Raw genomic sequence first — 20,310 nt, forward strand, 5'->3', positions numbered from 1 at the left:
CATGGCTGATCATTCTCCTCAGTACCCCTATCCTGCTTTTTCTCCATACCCCTTGATCCCTTTAGCAGTCAGGGCCATATCTAACTCCCTCTTGAATATATCTAACGAACTGGCATCAACAACGCTCTGCAGTAGAGAATTCCACAGGTTAACAACTCTCTGAGTGAAGAAGTTTCTCCTCATCTCAGTCCTAAATGGCTTACCCCTTATCCTTAGACTGTGACCCCTGGTTCTGGACTTCCCCAACATCGGGAACATTCTTCCTGCATCTAACCTGTCTAGCCCCGCCAGAATTTTATATGTTTTTATGAGATCACCTCTCATTCTTCTAAACTCCAGTGAATACAGGCTCAGTCGATCCGGTCTCTCCTCATATGTCATTCCTGCCATCCCGGGAATCAGTCTGGTGAACCTTCGCTGCACACCCTCAATAGCAAAAATGTCCGTCCTCAGATTAAGAGACCAAAACTGAACACAATATTCCAGGTGAGGCCTCACCAAGGCCCTGTACAACTGCAGTAAGACCTCCATGCTCCTACACTCAAATCCCCTAGCTATGAAGGCCAACATGCCATTTACCTTCTTCACCGCCTGCTGTACCTGCATGCCAACTTTCAATGACTGATGTACCATGACACTCAGGTCTCGTTGCACCTCCCCTTTTCCTAATCTGCCACCATTCAGATAATATTCTGCCTTCATGTTTTTTCCTCCAAGGTGAATAACCTCACATTTATCCACATTATACTGCATCTGCCATGCATTTGCCCATTCACCTAACCTGTGCAAGTCACCCTGCAGCTGCTTAGCATCCTCCTCACAGCTCACAGCACCACCTAGCTTATCATCTGCAAACTTGGAGATATTACACTCAATTCCTTCATCTAAATCATTGATGTATATTGTAAATAGCTGGGGTCCCAGCACCGAGCCCTGCGGCACCCCACTAGTCACTGCCTGCCATTCTGAGTAGGACCCGTTTATCCCGACTCTCTGCTTCCTGTCTGCCAACCAGTTCTCTATCCACATCAATACATGTGCATTAATTTTGCACACCAATCTCTTGTGTGGGACCTTGTCAAAAGCCTTTTGAAAGTCTAAATACACCACATCCACTGGTTCTCCCTTGTCCACTCTACTAGTTACATCCTCAAAAAATTCGAGAAGATTTGTCAAGCATGATTTCCTTTCATAAATCCATGCTGACTTGGACCGATCCTGTCACTGCTTTCCAAATGCACTGCTATTACATCTTTAATAATTGATTCCAACATTTTCCCCACTACTAATGTAAGGCTAACCGGTCTATAATTCCCTGTTTTCTTTCTCCCTCCTTTTTTAAAAAGTGGTGTTACATTAGTTACCCTCCAGTCCATAGGAGCTGATCTGGATTCGATAGACTGTTGGAAAATGATCACCAATGCATCCATTATTTCTAGGGCCACTCCCTTAAGTACTCTGGGATGCAGACTATCAGGCCCTGGGATTTATCAGCCTTTAATCCCATCAATTTCCCTAACACAATTTCCTGACTAATAAGTTAATCCTTAGTGAAGACAGAACCAAAGTATTTGTTCAATTGGTCTGCCATTTCTTTATTCCCCATTATAAATTCACCTGATTCTGACTGCAAGGGACCAATATTTGTCTTCACTAATCTTTTTCTCTTCACATATCTATAGAAGCTTTGGCAGTCAGTTTTTATGTTCCCTGCAAGCTTACTCTCGTACTCTATTTCCCCCCTCCTAATTAAACCCATAGTCCTCCTCTGCTGAATTCTAAATTTCTCCCGGTACTCCGGTTTGCTGCTTTTTCTGGCCAATTTATATGCCTCTTCCTTGGATTTAACACTATTCCTAATATCCCTTGTTAGCCACGGTTGAGCCACCTTCCGTTTTATTTTTACGCCAGACAACAAACTTCCCCACTTCTGACCTTATGATGGAGGGAAGGTCATTGATGAAACAGCTGAAGATGGCTGGGCCTAGGACATTGCCCTAAGGAACTCCTGCAGTGATGTCCTGGGGCTGTGATGATTGACCTCCAACCACCACAATCATCTTCCTTTGAGCTAGGTATGACTCCAAGCTAGTGGAGAGTTTTCCCCTGATTCCCATTGACTTCAGTTTTACTAGGGCTCCTTAATGCCACACTCGGTCAAATGGTGCCTTGACATCAAGGACAGTCACTCTCACCTCCATTCTGGAATTAAGCACTTTTGTCCATGTTTGGGTCTGGAGCAGAGTGGTCCTGGCGGAACCCAAACTGTGCATCAGTGAGCAGGATATTGGTGAGTAAGTGCCGCTTGATAGCACTGTCGACGACACCTTCCATCACTTTGCTGATGATTGAGAGTAGATTAATGGGGATAATTGGCCGGATTGAATTTGTCCTGCTTTTTGTGGACAGGACATACTTGGGCATTGTCGGATAGATGCCAGTGTTGTTGCTGTACTGGAACAGCTTGGCTAGAGGCGGGGCTAGTTCTGGCGCACAAGTCTTCAGAACAACAGCTGGATGTTGTCAGGTCCCATCGCCTTTGCTGTATCCAGTGTGTTATGTATGTATGTAGACCTTACCCAAATGTAAGACTTGCCACTAGGGGGCACAACTGTGGGAGAGCTAAGGGTCACCTATACACCTGGGGCAAGCAGGTATAAAAGGTGATCCACCATGCTGCTTCCTCACTCTAGATTCTGAATAAAGAGACCAAGGACACAACAGTTTGAGCTTGAGATACATTCCTGTGAATTTATTCTGAACATAACAAATTGGCGACAAGTAACGGATCAAGAACTTTCACGTGGTAATGGCTGTCGTTGGTATTCTTGAGAGATTTGTTGAGGGTGATGATTGGGAAGCCTTCGTTGAGCGCCTCGACCAGTACTTTGTGGCCAACGAATTGGACAAGGCTGAGTTGGCGACCAAACGCAGGGAGATTCTCATCATATGTGGGTCATCGGTATGTGGCCTCCTTAAAAACTTGCCGGTCAAACTAACGGACAAATCTTACGCAGAGCTATGTACGCTGGCTAAGGAACATCTCAAGCCAAAGGAGAACATCCTGATGGCCAGGTACACGCACCATCGCTCCGAGGGCCAGAACGTGGCAAGTTATGTCACCGACCTAAGGGGCAGTGCGACTTTGCAGGATCCTTGGGGGAAATGTTGCGGGACTTTTTCATGCTTGGAATTGGCCACGAGGTCATCCTTCGCAAACTATTGTCTGCCGAATACCTAAATCTGAGCAAGGCCATCATGATAGCCCAAACCTTCATATCCATGAGCGATAACACGAAACAGATATCTTCACAGAATCGAAGCTCACCGGCGAGCACTGTGCACAAAATAATGTTTGCAGCAGGCAGAACGGCACAGGGCATGGCCCACCCGATTACAGAGGCCAGACCTAGGCCTAGAGTGACTGAGTCCACCGTGGGGCGTGAATGCGTATCCATTAGAACCATGTTGGTGCTGCGGGGGCAGCCATTGAGCTCATTAATGTACATTCAAGCCCTATGTGTGCAAGGGCTGTGGAACAATGGGGCACCTCCAGTGAATGTGCAAACGATCTCTGACTCACCACGTGGCAGAGTCAGGAGAGGACGACCGATCCAGCGAGGATCACAATGAACGAGCAGGAGAGGCAACTGAACCTGAGGATAAAGAGGAAGTATATGGGATACACACCTTCATCACCAAAAGCCCTCCGATAATGTTAAAAGTTAAAGTTAATGGCACTCCAGCCTCCATGGAACTAGACACGGAGGCGAGTCAATCAATTATGAGCCAGAAAGCATTCAAGAGACTGTGGGGTGACGAAGCACAGCGACCTAAGTTAATCCCAACTCAGGCAAAGCTGCGCACCTACACCAAGGAACTGATACCAGTTATTGGTAGTGCAGGCATAAGAGTATTACATGAGGGCGCAGTGCACGACTTACCACTGTGGATTGTTTCAGGTGATGAACCAATGCTGCTTGGCAGGAGATGGGTGGGGACGATTCGATGGAACTGGGAAGACCTCTGTGTACCTACTCCGGCGAACGAGGCCTCCCTTTCTCAAAGGCCGAGCAAACCCCCACTTCCAGCTGAACGAGGCATTGAAGTGCAGATCCCCGAGGCACAGGCCACTCATCATGACCACGAGGAGGTAAAGATCAACTGAGCAGTGGTACAGGCGCGGTACCCACCACCCAAAGCTAACGACCTCTTCGCGACGATGGGAGAGGCTCCAGGTCGACCATGCAGAGTGAAACTCCGGCCGAAACGATCCGAATGAGTCTTCCCGATGGCAGAGGCAAAATACCTGGGGAGGAAGATCATGGCAGTCGGCACCACAGACACGGATGAGAAGGTATCCAGGCCACGGGACGAAGGTGCGTCCAGGCCACGGGACGAAGGTGCGTCCAGGCCACGGGACGAAGGTGCGTCCAGGCCACGGGACGAAGGTGCGTCCAGGCCACGGGACGAAGGTGCGTCCAGGCCACGGGACGAAGGTGCGTCCAGGCCACGGGACGAAGGTGCGTCCAGGCCACGGGACGAAGGTGCGTCCAGGCCACGGGACGAAGGTGCGTCCAGGCCACGGGACGAAGGTGCGTCCAGGCCACGGAACGAAGGTGCGTCCAGGCCACGGAACGAAGGTGCGTCCAGGCCGCGGAAGGTCACCGCAACGGAACAGAGGAATGTGTCATCAGCAAGGAAGATGACTGGGTTTGGGGCAAAGATAAAGGGGCGGTCGCAGTGAAGGCCAGGAACCCACTACGCTCAAATAAATTTTGTGCACTATGTAACCCTTGCGAGTGGTCTTTCGCGGCCAATGATATACCATTGTATGGGGTTGGGGGTACCTTACAACAAGCCAAAGTAGCGGGCGAACACCAACCAGTCATATATGTATTTGACAAAGTACTCGTAACAAGTAATGTGTAATCACATGGGGTCAGGTGTGTTGTACAGCAAGTCAAAGTAGCGGGCGAACCCCAACCAGTTGTACATGTATCTAACAAAATATTCGTAGCAAGTGAGATGTTACCGCACGGGGCCGGGAGTGTTGTGCAGCAAGCAAAAGTAACGCACGAGCCCCAAACAATTGAACATGTATCAAATAAGTTAAACAAAGCAGCAGCCTGTGTTCATGGGACTAAAGCGACGTACCAAAGAGTGTCCCAACATGTGCTCGAGTCAGACAAGCTGTTCACCCCACAAGCTTGGGAGAGCAGAGGCACCATCATCGATGCGTTGTTTCGAGAATGTCCAACACTGTCTGTGCACTGTAACATGATCCGCCATGGGCCAGGCACAGAGAGCGGCACCTATGCTCTCAGTTGGCCACTGTTGCCCACCCCCAGGGTGGAAAGGGCGCAGCCTGCAGACCCACTCGCGGTCGTGGAAGTGCTAGAAAGCGAAGGGTCAACCGTAACGGCCCCCCAGCTTAGGACCTGTACCAGCCAGGATCCCATGTTACCGCCTGCCAAAGGTGAACTGCTAGACGTGATGTGGCAACCTATCCACCGCAGAGACGATGGACCCATCCCAATGTTGCAAAGCAAGGCAGGGCGGCTACACACAGTCGGTGATCCAGGGCCCCCATACTATGGCCCAAGGTCCACGGGTACCACTAGGCCTCCTGCCACTACCGAAAGTCTCAAGGCCATTGCGGCCACCCTGGGTTTGCCAGACCTCAGGGTCAGCGCCCAAATCACTAAACCTAGCACCACGCGTGTCACGGTAGACTCCCAACAGACCCGGCTATCCTGGGTGCTACGCAATCACCAGGCAGAATCACTCAGAACCAAGCCTCCCGCATGCCATCAGTAGAGAATGCATCATAATTGCACGGCCCCTCCATGCGACATCAGAATAAGTGATGTACACCATGTTCAGGGCCCCAGTTGGGCTGCTAGCACCGCATTAGCCAAGGCGACAAATGGTGTGTACGTGATGAAAACGGAGAGTTTGTTTGTGAAACCATGTCCCGGGCTAACGAGTAAAGCAGTTGGATAAGACCAAACTGCGAACGACAGATAACCAGGAACCACTGTGAAAGGACCTGGCCCCCAGCGACCCACTAACACAATCAACTTCGCCGTCAACCACCAGGATGAACCCATGACGTCAGGACTTCAACCCAGGTGATCGATCCGGGGTGGCGGCGCGCCAGATCTCCTCAACTTGCAAGACTTTGGTGGAGGCGGGGAGTGATGTTATGTATGTATGTCGACCTTACCCAAATGTAAGACTTGCCACTAGAGGGCGCACCTTTGGGAAACCTAAGGGTCACCTGTGCACCCTGGGGCAAGCAGGTATTCACCGTGCTGCTTCCTTACTCTGGAGTCTGAATAAAGAGACCAAGGTCACAACAGTTTGAGCTTGCGATATAGTCCTGTGGATTTATACTGAACATAACAGTGTGCTCAGCCGCTTCTTGGTATCACGTGGAGTGAATCAAATTGGCTGAAGACTGGCTTCTGTGATGGTGGGGACCAGAGGAGGAGGCTGATATGGATCATCCACTCGGCACGTCTGGTTGAAGATGGTTGGAAACGCTTCAGGGTGCCTGTGTAAGTGGAGAATTGCATTATGTATGTGTATTTACACAAGAATACATAATGTAGGTCTCCACTTTCCCTGGCCACAGAGCAGAGTGACATAGGAACAATGTAACTCAGGTCTGTCAGTCCTGCCTCACTGTAAATTGGTACTTGTAGTATAATGACACAGAAGCTAAGTCTATTTTACCTCAGTGTCTAATGACCAACTAGTGACTATTCTCCTTGATGGTGGTGATGTTATGGGGGTGGCAGGAGATAGGTAAGTGGGATCTCTTCAGAGTTGAGATGACGCACATGCAGTTGGGAAATTTGAACCAGGCCAACAGTCCACATTCAGTAATCCGATATCTATGCCAGACAGGTCTACAGTACTCCATCATCATCATCGGCAGTCCCTCGGAATCGAGGAAGACTTGCTTCCACTCTTAAAAATGAGTCCTTAGGTGGCTGAACTGTCCAATATGAGAGCCACAGTCCCTGTCACAGGTGGGACAGATAATTGTTGAGGGAAAGGGTGGGTGGGACAGGTTTGCCATACACTCTTTCCGCTGCCTCCGCTTGATTTCTGCATGCTCTCGGCGATGAGACTCGAGGTGTTCAGCGCCCTCCCGGATGCACTTCCTCCACTTAGGGCAGTCTTTGGCCAGGGACTCCCAGATGTCAGTGGGGATGTTGCACTTTTTCAGGGAGGCTTTCAGGATGTCCCTGTAATGGTTCCTCTGCCCACCTTTGGCTCATTTGACGTGAAGGAGTTCCAAGTAGGACGTTTGCTTTGGGAGTCTCGAGTCTGGCATGCGATCGGTAGGGCCTGCCCAGTACTACAGGGCACTGTTGATGATTGATCAGTTTGTCTGGCTTATTAATGTGGCCTAGCGAGATTAATCTGTCAATGAGGCCTGAGCTCCAAATAACCCTGCATGCTAATGCCCTATTGGATAAGGTAGTTTTGACTGAACAAGCAATGAGCACTCTACCACTGATGGTAAACAACATGATTTTAGTTCGCTAATCTCCAGCGGTACTTCCATAAACATTTGGAGATCCAAGACCTTGTCTCTTGCCTATCTGTGCCAAAAACTCTCTGTACACAAGTGGGGTAGAGAGTGCACACGACGTATTGTCCAAACAACTCTACAGGCATGGATACATCAGGCGCTTGGTTTGAAGATGGTCAAGTTTGACGATGGGTTTCTACACGTAAAAGTGAAAAAAAAATCAACTCGCAAAATTTTTCATGGTTTCAATGACATGCTCATTCCTAAAAACTATTGCCTGTTCAGATTCAATTTCCAAAATCAGAGGGTGTTGTACAACTAAGTAGCTGATTACTCAATTTCAAAATAATAAAGCACTTCCTTGCTGCTCCCTACTTCCAATAAGTAAACAGTATCATCTAGTTTTCAAGATGGGCAAGTCAGAACATCACATTAGAACCAGCCCCAAGAACCAGACCCTGCACTGCGCATTGTAACCACTAAACAACCTGCATTGCAACAGGTGACGCTGGCAACGCAACACAAAGCATTATTAAAACTGCAATATCATTCTGTGAAATGTCATTGAATAACACTGATGCACTAAAACAGAACAGACTAGTCAATAAAATTCAATTGTGCAAGACTGCGCTTTAATACTTGAATGTGGGTAAATTGAGTGCATGATGAAATTTTAATATAATTTGAACAGTTGAGAGGAATGCTTACCAGGCTTAACCCTAACCTTTGTATTGTCATAGAACAGACTAGATACAACAGATCAAGCACGGCACTGAACCAATGTCCTAAACAGTGGCCACTTGCATTTGAAACCAAGTATGAAACCATGTCAGAAACACCACTGATATACAGTGCTACAACATTACAGAGTAGCAATTCACTGATGTGAAAGTAAAAAAGAAAACCATAACTGCTGGATATTTGAAATAGAAACAAAATGCTGGAAATGTACAACAGATCAGCTAACATTTGGCACCCCCACAAGAACTGGGTTAGCTTTACTCTTTCAGATGTCGATTGACCTGCTTTGCCCTGCCAACATTTTAATTGCTTTTATTGTTCAGATGACAATTTAACCTCACATTACTTAACCAGAAAATTAAATTTGAGTACTTAACAGATTTTCCAAAGAAAGTTTGATGTATTAAGTTGTTTCTAAGAACATAAGAAATAGGAACAGGTGTAGGGCATACGGCCCCTCGAGCCTGCTCCACCATTCAATAAGATCATGGTTGGTCTGATCTTGGCCTGAACTCCACTTTCCTGCCTGTTCCCCATAACCCTGGACTCCCCTATAGTTCAAGAATCTGTCTATCTCCACCTTAAATATATTCAATTACCCAGCCTCCACAGCTCTCTGGGTTGGAGAATTCCAAAGATTCACGACCCTCAGAGAGAAAAATCCTCCTCATCTCCATCTTAAATGGGCGACCCCTTAATTCTAGATTCTCCCACAAGGGGAAACGTCCTCTCAGCATCTACCCTGTCAAGTCCCCAACTTTGTGAGGTGATATATATTACTCAGACATTTATTGAAAGGTGTTCTAAAATTGCCCAACCTGAAATGGAAAGTTTTCAATTCACCGGTGTTCAGGTTTACCCAAATAATCCACTTTTATTTCAATTAAAGTGTACCATTCACATTGGATAATAAATGATTATAAGGATTGCCCAGTGAAACATGAAATAGAATTTGCATGTTGTCCACATTTTTTAAATCAATAAAGCTTCAAACAAATTGTAAAATATACATGATTATTTTGTAATAGTTTGTGCAAGAGTTGGCAACTGGAAATATAACTACCGTTAGTAATGGCCTTTCCAGCTAATGATTAATTGTCTGTATTAAATCAACTGGTACAACAACTGCAGTAGTATCAATGACTGTAATGCAACTTACCTTCAAAATAACAGTACAGAGTACTATACTGGTCAGAAACAATATTAGATATGGCCCTTTACACAAATAAATGCAGTTTAAAAAAAGTTCAATTAGCTGCTCAATTTGTACGAGCATATTTCAAGTTTTAACAACCCTTTTTTAAACATATAAATTTCAATAGTTTACTCAGCAATATAATCCTTGCAGTAATGCGATTTATTCTGGAAAACAAATCCATCTGCAACATTTGAAATTTCCACCAAAAGACAGTCGCAATACTCTTTTATTCCTGCAGTGTTAGGTGCTTTTGTAATTGGCAAATTTCTCATTTTATATAAAAGATCCCAGAAAATTCACATCTGGGGCACACTGGCCAGAGCACTGAGTTACAAAAATTAAGTATTTTTAAACCAAGGAGTAGGCGAAATGGGTTCTTTAGTGAGAAATCTACTCAGTTTTCACAGCAGGCATTGAAGGAAGATCTTGGGAATGCCAGCTACAAGTTCAACTCCTCCAGAACAAAGCTAACCTGAGAGGAATGTGCCTCAGGATTGCATTGATAACCAAACTATTGAAACTTACTCATTTTCAAATAGGAATGAAATCTGTATTTTTTCTTTTTTTAAAATACATATTTTGTTCTTACAAACTGTTGAACATTACTAATGCAAATATTGATGGGCTGGCAGACCGACATGTTATAAGCATTAAGAAGCTACATGTTGTTCAAAATATGTAAGAACATTTATGCATTTCCCACATTATTTTACAAAATATATTCCAAAAAGGATTGTAAATACCAAAAGAAGTGATACTGACAAGGACACTAACTCCTCATATATTTAACAATGGAATTTGCCAAATCATGACAGTGGAAATGGTTTCATCTTGACGTTGTTGTTTGGACTTCTTGTTCAGTCGTTTATGTCCCTGACCTCCGGAGATGACCAAAACAGAACTCATCTTCATCTTCTTTGTCCTTTCATTGTCACTGTTTTTACCTTTACTTGAGAGACTGGGGTCATTCAAGAGCTCATAGATTGCAACGTCCTCAGGGCCATGCTCCAGTGAGCCGGATTGATGAGAGCAGGTCAGCGATCCTGTAGATGAAGACAGACTACTGTGTTGTGCAACAGATACTGATGAGTCTCCAAGCCAAACCCCTCTATCTTTGTTGGTTGCATATGAAGAGCTTGAGCATTCTGCTTGTGATCCAATACGACCCGTCTTTTCTCCGTCTCTCCCTTCTAGTGGAGATGACAGGCTTGTAAGTGATGGATTTGCGTTCATCATTGTGGCAGTGGCTGTGGCCATCGTGAGAAATCTGACTGGACCGCAGTGTGCATGGTAGGATACCATTCCCCTTCCTGCATGAAGAAAAAGGACCACTTGTGATGTTAAATACATTCAAATTTCAAGGCAAGTAGAATACTTCAGCAATAACCAGAAATAGTGCTCAATTCTGGGTTAATTGATACCTATAAAAAGGAACTGGATGAACACCTGTTGAGAAAGGCAATTGTGTATGATAGCGATATTACTAGATCGGCTTGATTCATATGGGAGTTAGGAAGAGACAAAGTGTGGAACTGGATCAGTTTCTATGGATTGGAGGGTAGCTAATGTAACCCCACTTTTTAAAAAGGAGAGAGAAAAGAAGGAATATATAGACCGATTAGCCTGACTTCGGCAGTGGGGAAAATGTTGGAATCAATTATTAAAAATGTAATAACAGTACATTTGGAAAGCAGTGACAGGATCAGTTCAAGTCAGCATGGATTTATGAAAGGGAAATCATGCTTGACATATCTTCTAGAATTTTTTGAGGATGTAACGAGTAGAGTGGACAAGGGAGAACCAGTGGATGTGGTGTGTTTGGACTTTCAAAAGGCTTTTTGACAAGGTCCCACACAAGAGATTACTGTGCAAAATTAAAGCACATGGTATTGGGGGTAATGTATTGATGTGGATAGAGAACTGCTTGGCAGACAGGAAGCAATGAGTAGGAATAAACAGATCCTTGTCAGAATGGCAGGCAATGACTAGTGGGGTACCGCAAGGTTCAGTGCTGGGACCCCAGCTATTTACAATATACATTCATGATTTAGACAAAGGAATTGAATGTAATATCTCCAAGTTTGCAGATGACACTAAGCTGGGTGGCAGTGAGAACTGTGAGGAGGATGCTAAGAGGCTACAGGGTGACTTGGACAGATTAGGTGAGTGGGCAAATGCATGGCAGATGCAGTATAATGTAGATAAATGTGAGATTATCCACTTTGGTGGTAAAAACAGAGAGGCAGATTATCATCTGAATGGTGACAGATTAGGAAAAGGGGTGGTGCAACGAGACCTGGGTGTCATGGTACATCAGTCATTGAAAGTTGGCATGCAGGTACAGCAGGTAGTGAAGGCGGCAAATGGCATGTTGGCCTTCATAGCGAGAGGAATTGAGTATAGGAGCAGGGAGGTCTTACTGCAGTTGTACAGGGCCTTGGTGAGGCCACACATTGAATACTGTGTACAGTTTTGGTCTTCTAATCTGAAGAAGGACATTCTTGCTATTGAGGGAGTGCAGCGAAGGTTCACCAGACTGATTCCCGGGATGGCAGGACTGACATATGAAGAAAGACTGGATCGACTAGGCTTGTATTCACTGGAATTTAGAAGAATGAGAGGGGATCTCATAGAAACATGTAAAATTCTGATGGGATTGGACAAGGTAGATGCAGGAAGAATGTTCCCGATGTTGGGGAAGTCCAGAACCAGTGGTCACATACTAAGGATGAGGGGTATGCCATTTAGGACCGAGATGAGGAGAAACTTTTTCACTCAGAGAATTGTGAACCTGTGGAATTCTCTACCACAGAAAGTTGTTGAGGCCAGTTCATGAGATATATTCAAAAGGGAGTTAGATGTGGCCCTTACGGCTAAAGGGATCAAGGGATATGGAGAGAAAGAAGGAATGGGGTCCTGAAGTTGCATGATCAGCCATGATCTTATTGAATGGTGCTGCAGGCTCGAAGAGCCGAATGGCCTACGCCTGCACCTATTTTCTATGTTTCTATGAGAGAAACAAAAATTGAACTGCCTTTTCTCATTCCAAGCTTTGTTATGCCCTTGTAGCACATGAACAACTTTAATATGTACTGGGTCAGTATATCTAACAATATACTTAGTTGAAAAACATAGGGGCTGAAATTGCCCCTCGCCCCGATTGGGGGCGGTATCCTTCCGGGGCCAGTACTTTTATCACGCGGCCCGAAAGTCCCGCCTCCAGCATGGAATTGGGCTTTGCGCCCCTCAAACAAGGTGGAGCGTTGTCTCGGGCCTGCTGAAGAGGCCAGCGCAACGTGGAAGCTCTGTATGCGCTACAATGCCCCTCCCATTCACTTAAAGGGGAGGGCCGCTGCGCACTCTGCAGGCCCTTTGGTGACCGCCACTGGGCCACTAGGGACGCACCCGAAAGGGAGTGCCAGGCTGCATGATGGCGGCCCAGTCGAGGCGAGGGCCGCCATTGTCGGGCCAACCGAAGAGTCAGTTGACAAAATAAATGGTGGCCCAGGGCGCACCCTTTAAGGGATGCCCCGGTGGCAGATGTTCGCCAGGTTCTCACCCCACAAAGCTGCCGTTGACATCCGCCTGTGCCAGCCTCGCGGCTCACAGGGCAAAACTCCCCCGCGGGACACAAAGGCATCGGCGCAGGGCGCAAAGAAGTCGTCGCGCATGGCTGATGATGTCATCACCACCGGCCTGGGACAACAATCGTGGGGCGCGGTGCTACCAGCACCTTGCCCCCAAAACCTCCGCCGCAATTTCACCCAAGGTGCGACCGCTGCCTACCTCTGGGCAAAAAGGCCTCCCAGAGGCACTAATGGGGTGCACAAAAGGGGCAATTTTGGACCCATAATATTTTAACCAAAGTTGTTTGTCAGCTCAGCTGTGAAGCACTGTATTAATGAAATTATAATCTCCGAGCATTCTTCCTTAGAAACAAATGCGAAAGTCCTCCTAAGTGAAAATTGTACAGAAGAAAATCTCCGGTGGAGTATTTTGTTGTGAGGGGGTTAGAGTTATGCCAAATTGCATGGCTATCGTATAAGTCTACCTAAAGCAAAATATACTGACAAAAGGAGAACAAACACAACCACTATAATTCTTCATTAAATATAGATAGCAAAGAATATTTGAACACAATATAGAAAACGAAATAGCAATCAAAATACAGGAAAAGATCACAAACAAGAAGATGTGGCATCGAAAGCTACCAGAAAGTGGACATGGATGAAAATGAATGACATTTAATTGGTATTTGCACATGTATATAGTTACATTAATTACTAAGCTTGCTTTGAAATCAGTTTCTAATGTTTATACCACTGCATCAATTAGGAATTGTCAATTCATTCTTATTAGTTATTTAAAATGGATGGTGAAAATCACATTTATGACAAAATAACCTTCTGAACATGATATTCTATACATACAAACTTAAGTATGTGATAGTTCTTACATAGATCCAAATCATTCATGAGGTCCATTGCTAGCAATTACTGAGCAGATAGCAATTATTATCTGCTGCTATTACCCAACTGTTATGTATGCACGTCAATTATGTAATGATGTACTGTAACACTAGACCCGAATGTACCTTCACCCTGTATAAACCTTACCTGTACAGCAGAGGGTGCTGCTGCTGGAAACCTAAGGGTCACCTGTACACTGCAGGTAACCAAGTATAAAAGGGAGTTCACCTCTTGGTGTCCTCACTCTCGGAGCTACAATAAAGGACTACAGTCTGTACAGTTCAAGTGCCATACCCCTGCCTCGTGGAGTCATTAACAGAGTGCCTACATACACAATAACTGGCGACGAGGTTACGAATTCCACGCACAACATGTCTAATCTCAGCAACGTCCAACAACTCACTGATAGGGAAAATTGGGACACCTTCGTGGAAAGGTTAGAACACTTCATCGCCAACGACCTGGATGGGGACTCACCGGCCACACTGGCGAACAAGCGCAGGGCCATCCTGCTTAGTAGTTGTGGGCCCACTATCCACGGCCTCGTCAGGGACCTACTAGCCCCATTGAAGACAACAACCAAGAGCTATGAGGAACTCGTAACCTTAATACAAGAGCAACTGAAACCCAAAGAGAGCATCCTCATAGCCAGGCACTGGTTTCACACTCACCGGCAACCCAAAGGCCAAAAAATTGCTAAGTATGCTGCCGATTTAAGAAGGTTGGCTGCACCATGTGATTTTGGCAACCACCTCACCGAAGCACCAAGGGACATATTTGTTATTGGAATCGGCCACGAGGGCCTCCTCCACAAACTGCTCTCTGCGGACATCACAGTCACCCTGCAGAAGGCAATCAAAGTGAGCCCGGCCTTCATGATTTCAGTCTGTGACTCCAAACAAATGATGACCCACAGCCAGGTCTCGAAACCGACGAGTGCAGTGAACAGAATGGCGACTTTCAAAAGGCAGAAATGCTGCCCCAAGTCCCGCAACCCTAAGTCTGCCACATGGGGCCAACCGGCTAGCCCTGTGCTGGCGCTGTGGAGGAAACCACTGGGCCCACCAGTGCCGATACAAAGACTATACCTGCAAAGGCTGCAACGCGAAAGGTCACCTTCAGAGAATGTGCAGAAAAAGCTTTACTCACCGCGTCGCTGAAGAGTTGGCTGATCACCTAGGCTCCGACACTGATGAAGACGAAGCTGCTCAACCCCTGGAAGAAGAGTACGAAATTTATACTTGCTCCACCGAGAGTTCCCCGTGGAAGATGGAAGTGGACATCAATGGAGTTCCAGTTTCGATGGAGATTGACACAGGGGCGAGCCAGATGACCTTCAAAAAACTTTGGAACAATCCTGCCGAACGACCAAAACTGTCTCCTATCCAGGCAAAGCTGCTCACCTACACCAAAGGCACCATCCCAGTCGTTGGTAGCGTGGACGTCCAGGTCTCCCAGGGCGGCGCAATGAACAAGCTGCTGGGAAGAAGTTGGATGAAGCAGGTCCAAATTGGTCGGAGCGGTGATGGCCTCCTGGCCCCAGCGATCGACATCCCACGCAACCCCGAACTCGGATTCATCGCTGCACCTCGAAATCCTACCATCCAGCTCGACTGCACAACACCATGGCATCATCCAACCAGAACGTCCAGACCTCACCTTCCGGGCTGTGGCAGGACTCCGAGGTAAGAAGGTGGATTCCCGACATCTGTGGCCGACCCCAAGAAGAAAAAGATCACCACAGCCTACCTCGAGGAGAGCGAGAAGATGGTGGCCACACCACGAGTCGAAGAACCTAGAATCAAAATGGCCACAACCAGACCACGAGGGGCAGCGTTGGAGGAACGACATATGGCACCGAGCAGTGAACCGGATTGGAAGGCCCCCTTAAAGGAGACCGGTAATCCAAGGAAATTAAAGGGACAGTTTCACTCTAGGCACAGCGATGTCAAGGACTTTAAAGTTAAAAGTGCAGTAAGCGAATGCAGGTATGCAAATGTAATGTTAAATTGTGATGCCGGATTAACTGATGAAAAAAATTTAACGAATGCTTGTGAAAGTGATGTTAGCAACAAGTTGGCACTGTTAAATGATGATGCTGAAAATGTTAATATGATAAATGTAACCATGTATGGAGACACCGATACTCAAGAAAGTATTGGAAGTGCTAAATGTGACAATGTAAAGAAAGATAATTGTATAGAATCGACTATTGTGGTCCGAGCCAATGTGTCATGCATGCAGAAAGTAGACTGGTAAAGGACACCGGGTTCTACAGGTACAATGTAAATACCAGAGGAATCCCTCCATGGGAGACCCCCAGGTCCAGCAGGCTACCTGACCATGTAGCCTGGGCTTTTGGGACAAATGTGATGCCCCAGGAAGGGCTTACACACACCCACTGGGAGCAGTCCCACTGCAGCGACAGCGGTTAATGGGCAACACAGCCGCCACCACTGGCAACCTGCCCCAGATTGGCCCTACACCCCCTGCCCACCAGGGCCAACACCAGGAGCGAGAGGCCAGTACCCTCCAGATTTTCTGGCGGACCCTGGGATGACCAGACTTCCACCACCAATGGAGGACAAGGAGCCTACACAGCCCTGTGGCCCTGCCCATCACCAAACATCACCACTTACCTACTCTACAGTGTATGTACCTTACCCATTGCACTGGTTCCACCACTGAGGAATCCTCCAACAGTGACACCCACATGGTCTGTGTGTGTGTGTGGGGGGGGGGGGGGTGGAGGGGGGAATGAATGAGGGCAGCCTCAAGCACAGGGATCACACCTGGCACTCACACAACCCTCACCACATCCTCTCACTGATCACCTCCCCAGGTCATGGCAATAAGGACTTGGGAGTGTTGTTATGTATGCATGCCAATGATGTAATGATGCACTGTAACATGAGACCTGAATGTACCTTCACTCTGTATATACCTTACCTGTACACCAGAGGGTGCTGCTGCTGGAGACCTAAGGGTCACCCTGTACATTGCAGGTAATCTATAAAAGGGAGCTCGCCTCTTGATGTCCTCACTCTAGGAGCTGCAATAAAGGACTACAGTCTGTACATACCCCTGCCTCGTGGAGTCATTAACAGAGTGCCTACATACACAATACCAACTATTCTGTCTAAATATTGCATTCTTTACAACTGCTTTGATGCTTGGAGAATTTTAGTGATATATGCTTCTAAAGTATCATTTCTCAGCAAAGCAATTATTTTCTATCACTTAATGCAAAGTTGGTCAAGTGTCCCCAAACTATTGAACATTCCTTAGGAAAATGAAACCTTCAACCATAAAGGCAGATATAAATGGCGGAGGATTGCCAATATTAGCGGATATAATTTCAGAATAAGGGGTCGCCCATTTAAGACGGAGATGAGGAGGAATTTCTTCTCTCAGAAGGTTGTGAATCTTTGGAATTCTTTACTCCAGAGAGCTGTGGAGGCTGAGTATTTGAATATATTCAAGGTGGAGACAGACAGATTTTTGAACTACAGGTGAATCAAGGGTTATGGGGAGCGGGCAGGAAAGTGGAGCTGAGGCCAAGATCAGATCAGCCATGATCTTATTGAATGGCAGAGCAGGCTCGAGGGGCCAAATGGCCTAGTCCTGTTCCTATTTCTTACGTTCTTATACATTTTGGTAGAGAAAACTAGACAACAGAGCTCACAAAAGATTAAAAGAACCCCACCAAAAGCAGTCATAGTACAGTATAAGAATCAAACATGTCTTTAGTATCAAAAAGGAAGAAATGCATATTTCCTCCGGCTAACAGAATTATGAGGGTGCATAGCTTTGAAACCGATGGTCTGCGAGAATGCAATTGTTAGTGGCAAAAAAAAGTCAATCATAATGCACCTTCCCACAGGAACAGAACCGTTCATCACGGTTAGTTGCAGATAGTGGGCCTTCTAGATCCCCTGTAGGCTATGCAGCTATCCACAGTGATAGTCCCTCAATTAAGGTAATATAATAGCAGGATATATGCGTAATCAATAGGGAGAAATACGAGGGGGAAACACCGCAGCAAAATACATTAAATACAAATATAGCTAGCACTGCATAATGTAATCAAATTACTTCAACTTAATACATCTTAGTCTCTCATTCTTTTGTTGTGCAGAAAACAAAGCATCCATTGAACAAAAGCCAAGTGGTTGACTTTTGAGATGTCTCTTGTGGGATAAATATGAGAGTACTGGTGACCTTCACTGATAATGCAGATAGCTCACTGTCTCACGGTCATAGATAAGATGGCACATCTCAGTCGCAAACTTACATGTGAGCTGAAGTTCCTTGATACACTGCTTCTCCACCATGTTCAGGTAGCTGACTTTGCTACAATGCTTCAGCTTATACCTGCTGAGAGTCCTGCACCTTTGGGGAGTCATGCACCTTCTGTGTTGTCTGTTTCAAGTCACCCTTTCTTCCTCACACTTCACTGTGATATATCCATCAGCAGCATAACATGCATGCTCTTGGACAGAAAATCTCTCTGGGCTATTCACGTCTTTCACTGCTGTGGTTTGTTTCAACATTTTTCTCTTCATTAAGCTCATTAACTCCAAATCTGACCTGAGGTCAAATATCACTCTGAACTGACTCTGTGAAGAGCTTCATCATTAATAATCTTCAACAAAGCCTGATCAAAAACAGAAATTGCCCTAACTCAGTCTTTTGTAGCTTTTCTGATCTTTATTTGGAGCGGTGCGAATGCTAAGAGCAGTGCTAAACACGGACAAATCATCTGCTGGTGCTTACTCCTGAAATCCTATTACTTTTTCCTCACGTCCACTATTTTATTGGGAACTATAATGTTTAGGAGTTTAATCAAAGCCATCGATAACACATACTCTGAATCTGGATTTGAATAAACTACTTGAATTTCATTCTCCTGGGTTATAGCATTGTCGGAGCATCCTAAGTATCTTCTTTTGTTCCAACACTCCTAAATGTTATTTATTTTCTGTATAGTACCTCAGTACTTGTATATGCAATTAGTGAAAAATTGCATACTTATTGATGCATTTATGTTCCAGCTTGCTGCATTAAGGAAGCAGAATAACTCAGAATGGGTTTTGCAAACGAGTACTTAAATATTCAAGACGCAGAGACATGAATGAGCCAAACTGGAAGCAATACGGTGGAGGAGGATTTCCTGGAGTGCATAAGGGATGGTTTTCTAAACCAATATGTCGAGGAACCAACTAGGGGGGAGGCCATCTTAGACTGGGTGTTGTGTAATGAGAGAGGATTAATTAGCAATCTCATTGTGCGAGGCCCCTTGGGGAAGAGTGACCATAATATGGTGGAATTCTGCATTAGGATGGAGAATGAAACAGTTAATTCAGAGACCATGGTCCAGAACTTAAAAGAAGGGTAACTTTGAAGGTATGAGGCGTGAATTGGCTAGGATAGATTGGCGAATGATACTTAAGGGGTTGACTGTGGATGGGCAATGGCAGACATTTAGATGAACTACAACAATTGTACATTCCTGTCTGGCGTAAAAATAAAAAAGGGAAGGTGGCTCAACCGTGGCTATCAAGGGAAATCAGGGATAGTATTAAAGCCAAGGAAGTGGGATACAAATTGGCCAGAAATAGCAGCAAACCCGGGGACTGGGAGAAATTTAGAACTCAGCAGAGGAGGACAAAGGGTTTGATTAGGGCGGGGAAAATGGAGTACGAGAAGAAGCTTGCAGGGAACATTAAGGCGGATTGCAAAAGTTTCGATAGGTATGTAAAGAGAAAAAGGTTAGTAAAGACAACCGTAGGTCCCCTGCAGTCAGAATCAGGGGAAGTCATAACGGGGAACAAAGAAATGGCAGACCAATTGAACAAGTACTTTGGTTCAGTATTCACAAAGGAGGACACCAACAACCTTCCGGATATAAAAGGGGTCAGAGGGTCTAGTAAGGAGGAGGAACTGAGGGAAATCTTTATTAGTTGGGAAATTGTGTTGGGGAAATTGATGGGATTGAAGGCCGATAAATCCCCAGGGCCTGATAGACTGCATCCCAGAGTACTTAAGGAGGTGGCCTTGGAAATAGCGGATGCATTGACAGTCATTTTCCAACATTCCATTGACTCTGGATCAGTTCCTATCGAGTGGAGGGTAGCCAATGTAACACCACTTTTTAAAAAAGGAGGGAGAGAGAAAACAGGGATTATAGACCGGTCAGCCTGACCTCAGTAGTGGGTAAAATGATGGAATCAATTATTAAGGATGTCATAGCAGTGCATTTGGAAAATGGTGACATGATATGTCCAAGTCAGCATGGATTTGTGAAAGGGAAATCATGCTTGACAAACCTTCTGGAATTTTTTGAGGCTGTT

At 45.8% G+C, this 20,310-nt stretch overlaps 1 protein-coding gene across 2 annotated transcripts in view; it reads right to left on the minus strand.

The window, feature by feature from the left end:
• Window positions 1-8,154: 8,154 nt before the first annotated feature.
• Window positions 8,155-20,310, minus strand: part of arhgef10 (Rho guanine nucleotide exchange factor (GEF) 10) — a 423,195-nt gene continuing 411,039 nt past the window's right edge. For both annotated transcript variants that reach the window (XM_070884917.1, XM_070884916.1), the window contains one exon: window positions 8,155-10,798. In XM_070884917.1, the coding sequence (XP_070741018.1) occupies window positions 10,266-10,798 (533 nt within the window). In that variant the 3' untranslated portion in view covers window positions 8,155-10,265. The remainder of the gene's footprint in view (window positions 10,799-20,310) is intronic.

The sequence above is a fragment of the Pristiophorus japonicus genome, chromosome 7 (genome assembly GCF_044704955.1).
Source record: "Pristiophorus japonicus isolate sPriJap1 chromosome 7, sPriJap1.hap1, whole genome shotgun sequence".
Classification (NCBI taxonomy): domain Eukaryota; kingdom Metazoa; phylum Chordata; class Chondrichthyes; family Pristiophoridae; genus Pristiophorus; species Pristiophorus japonicus.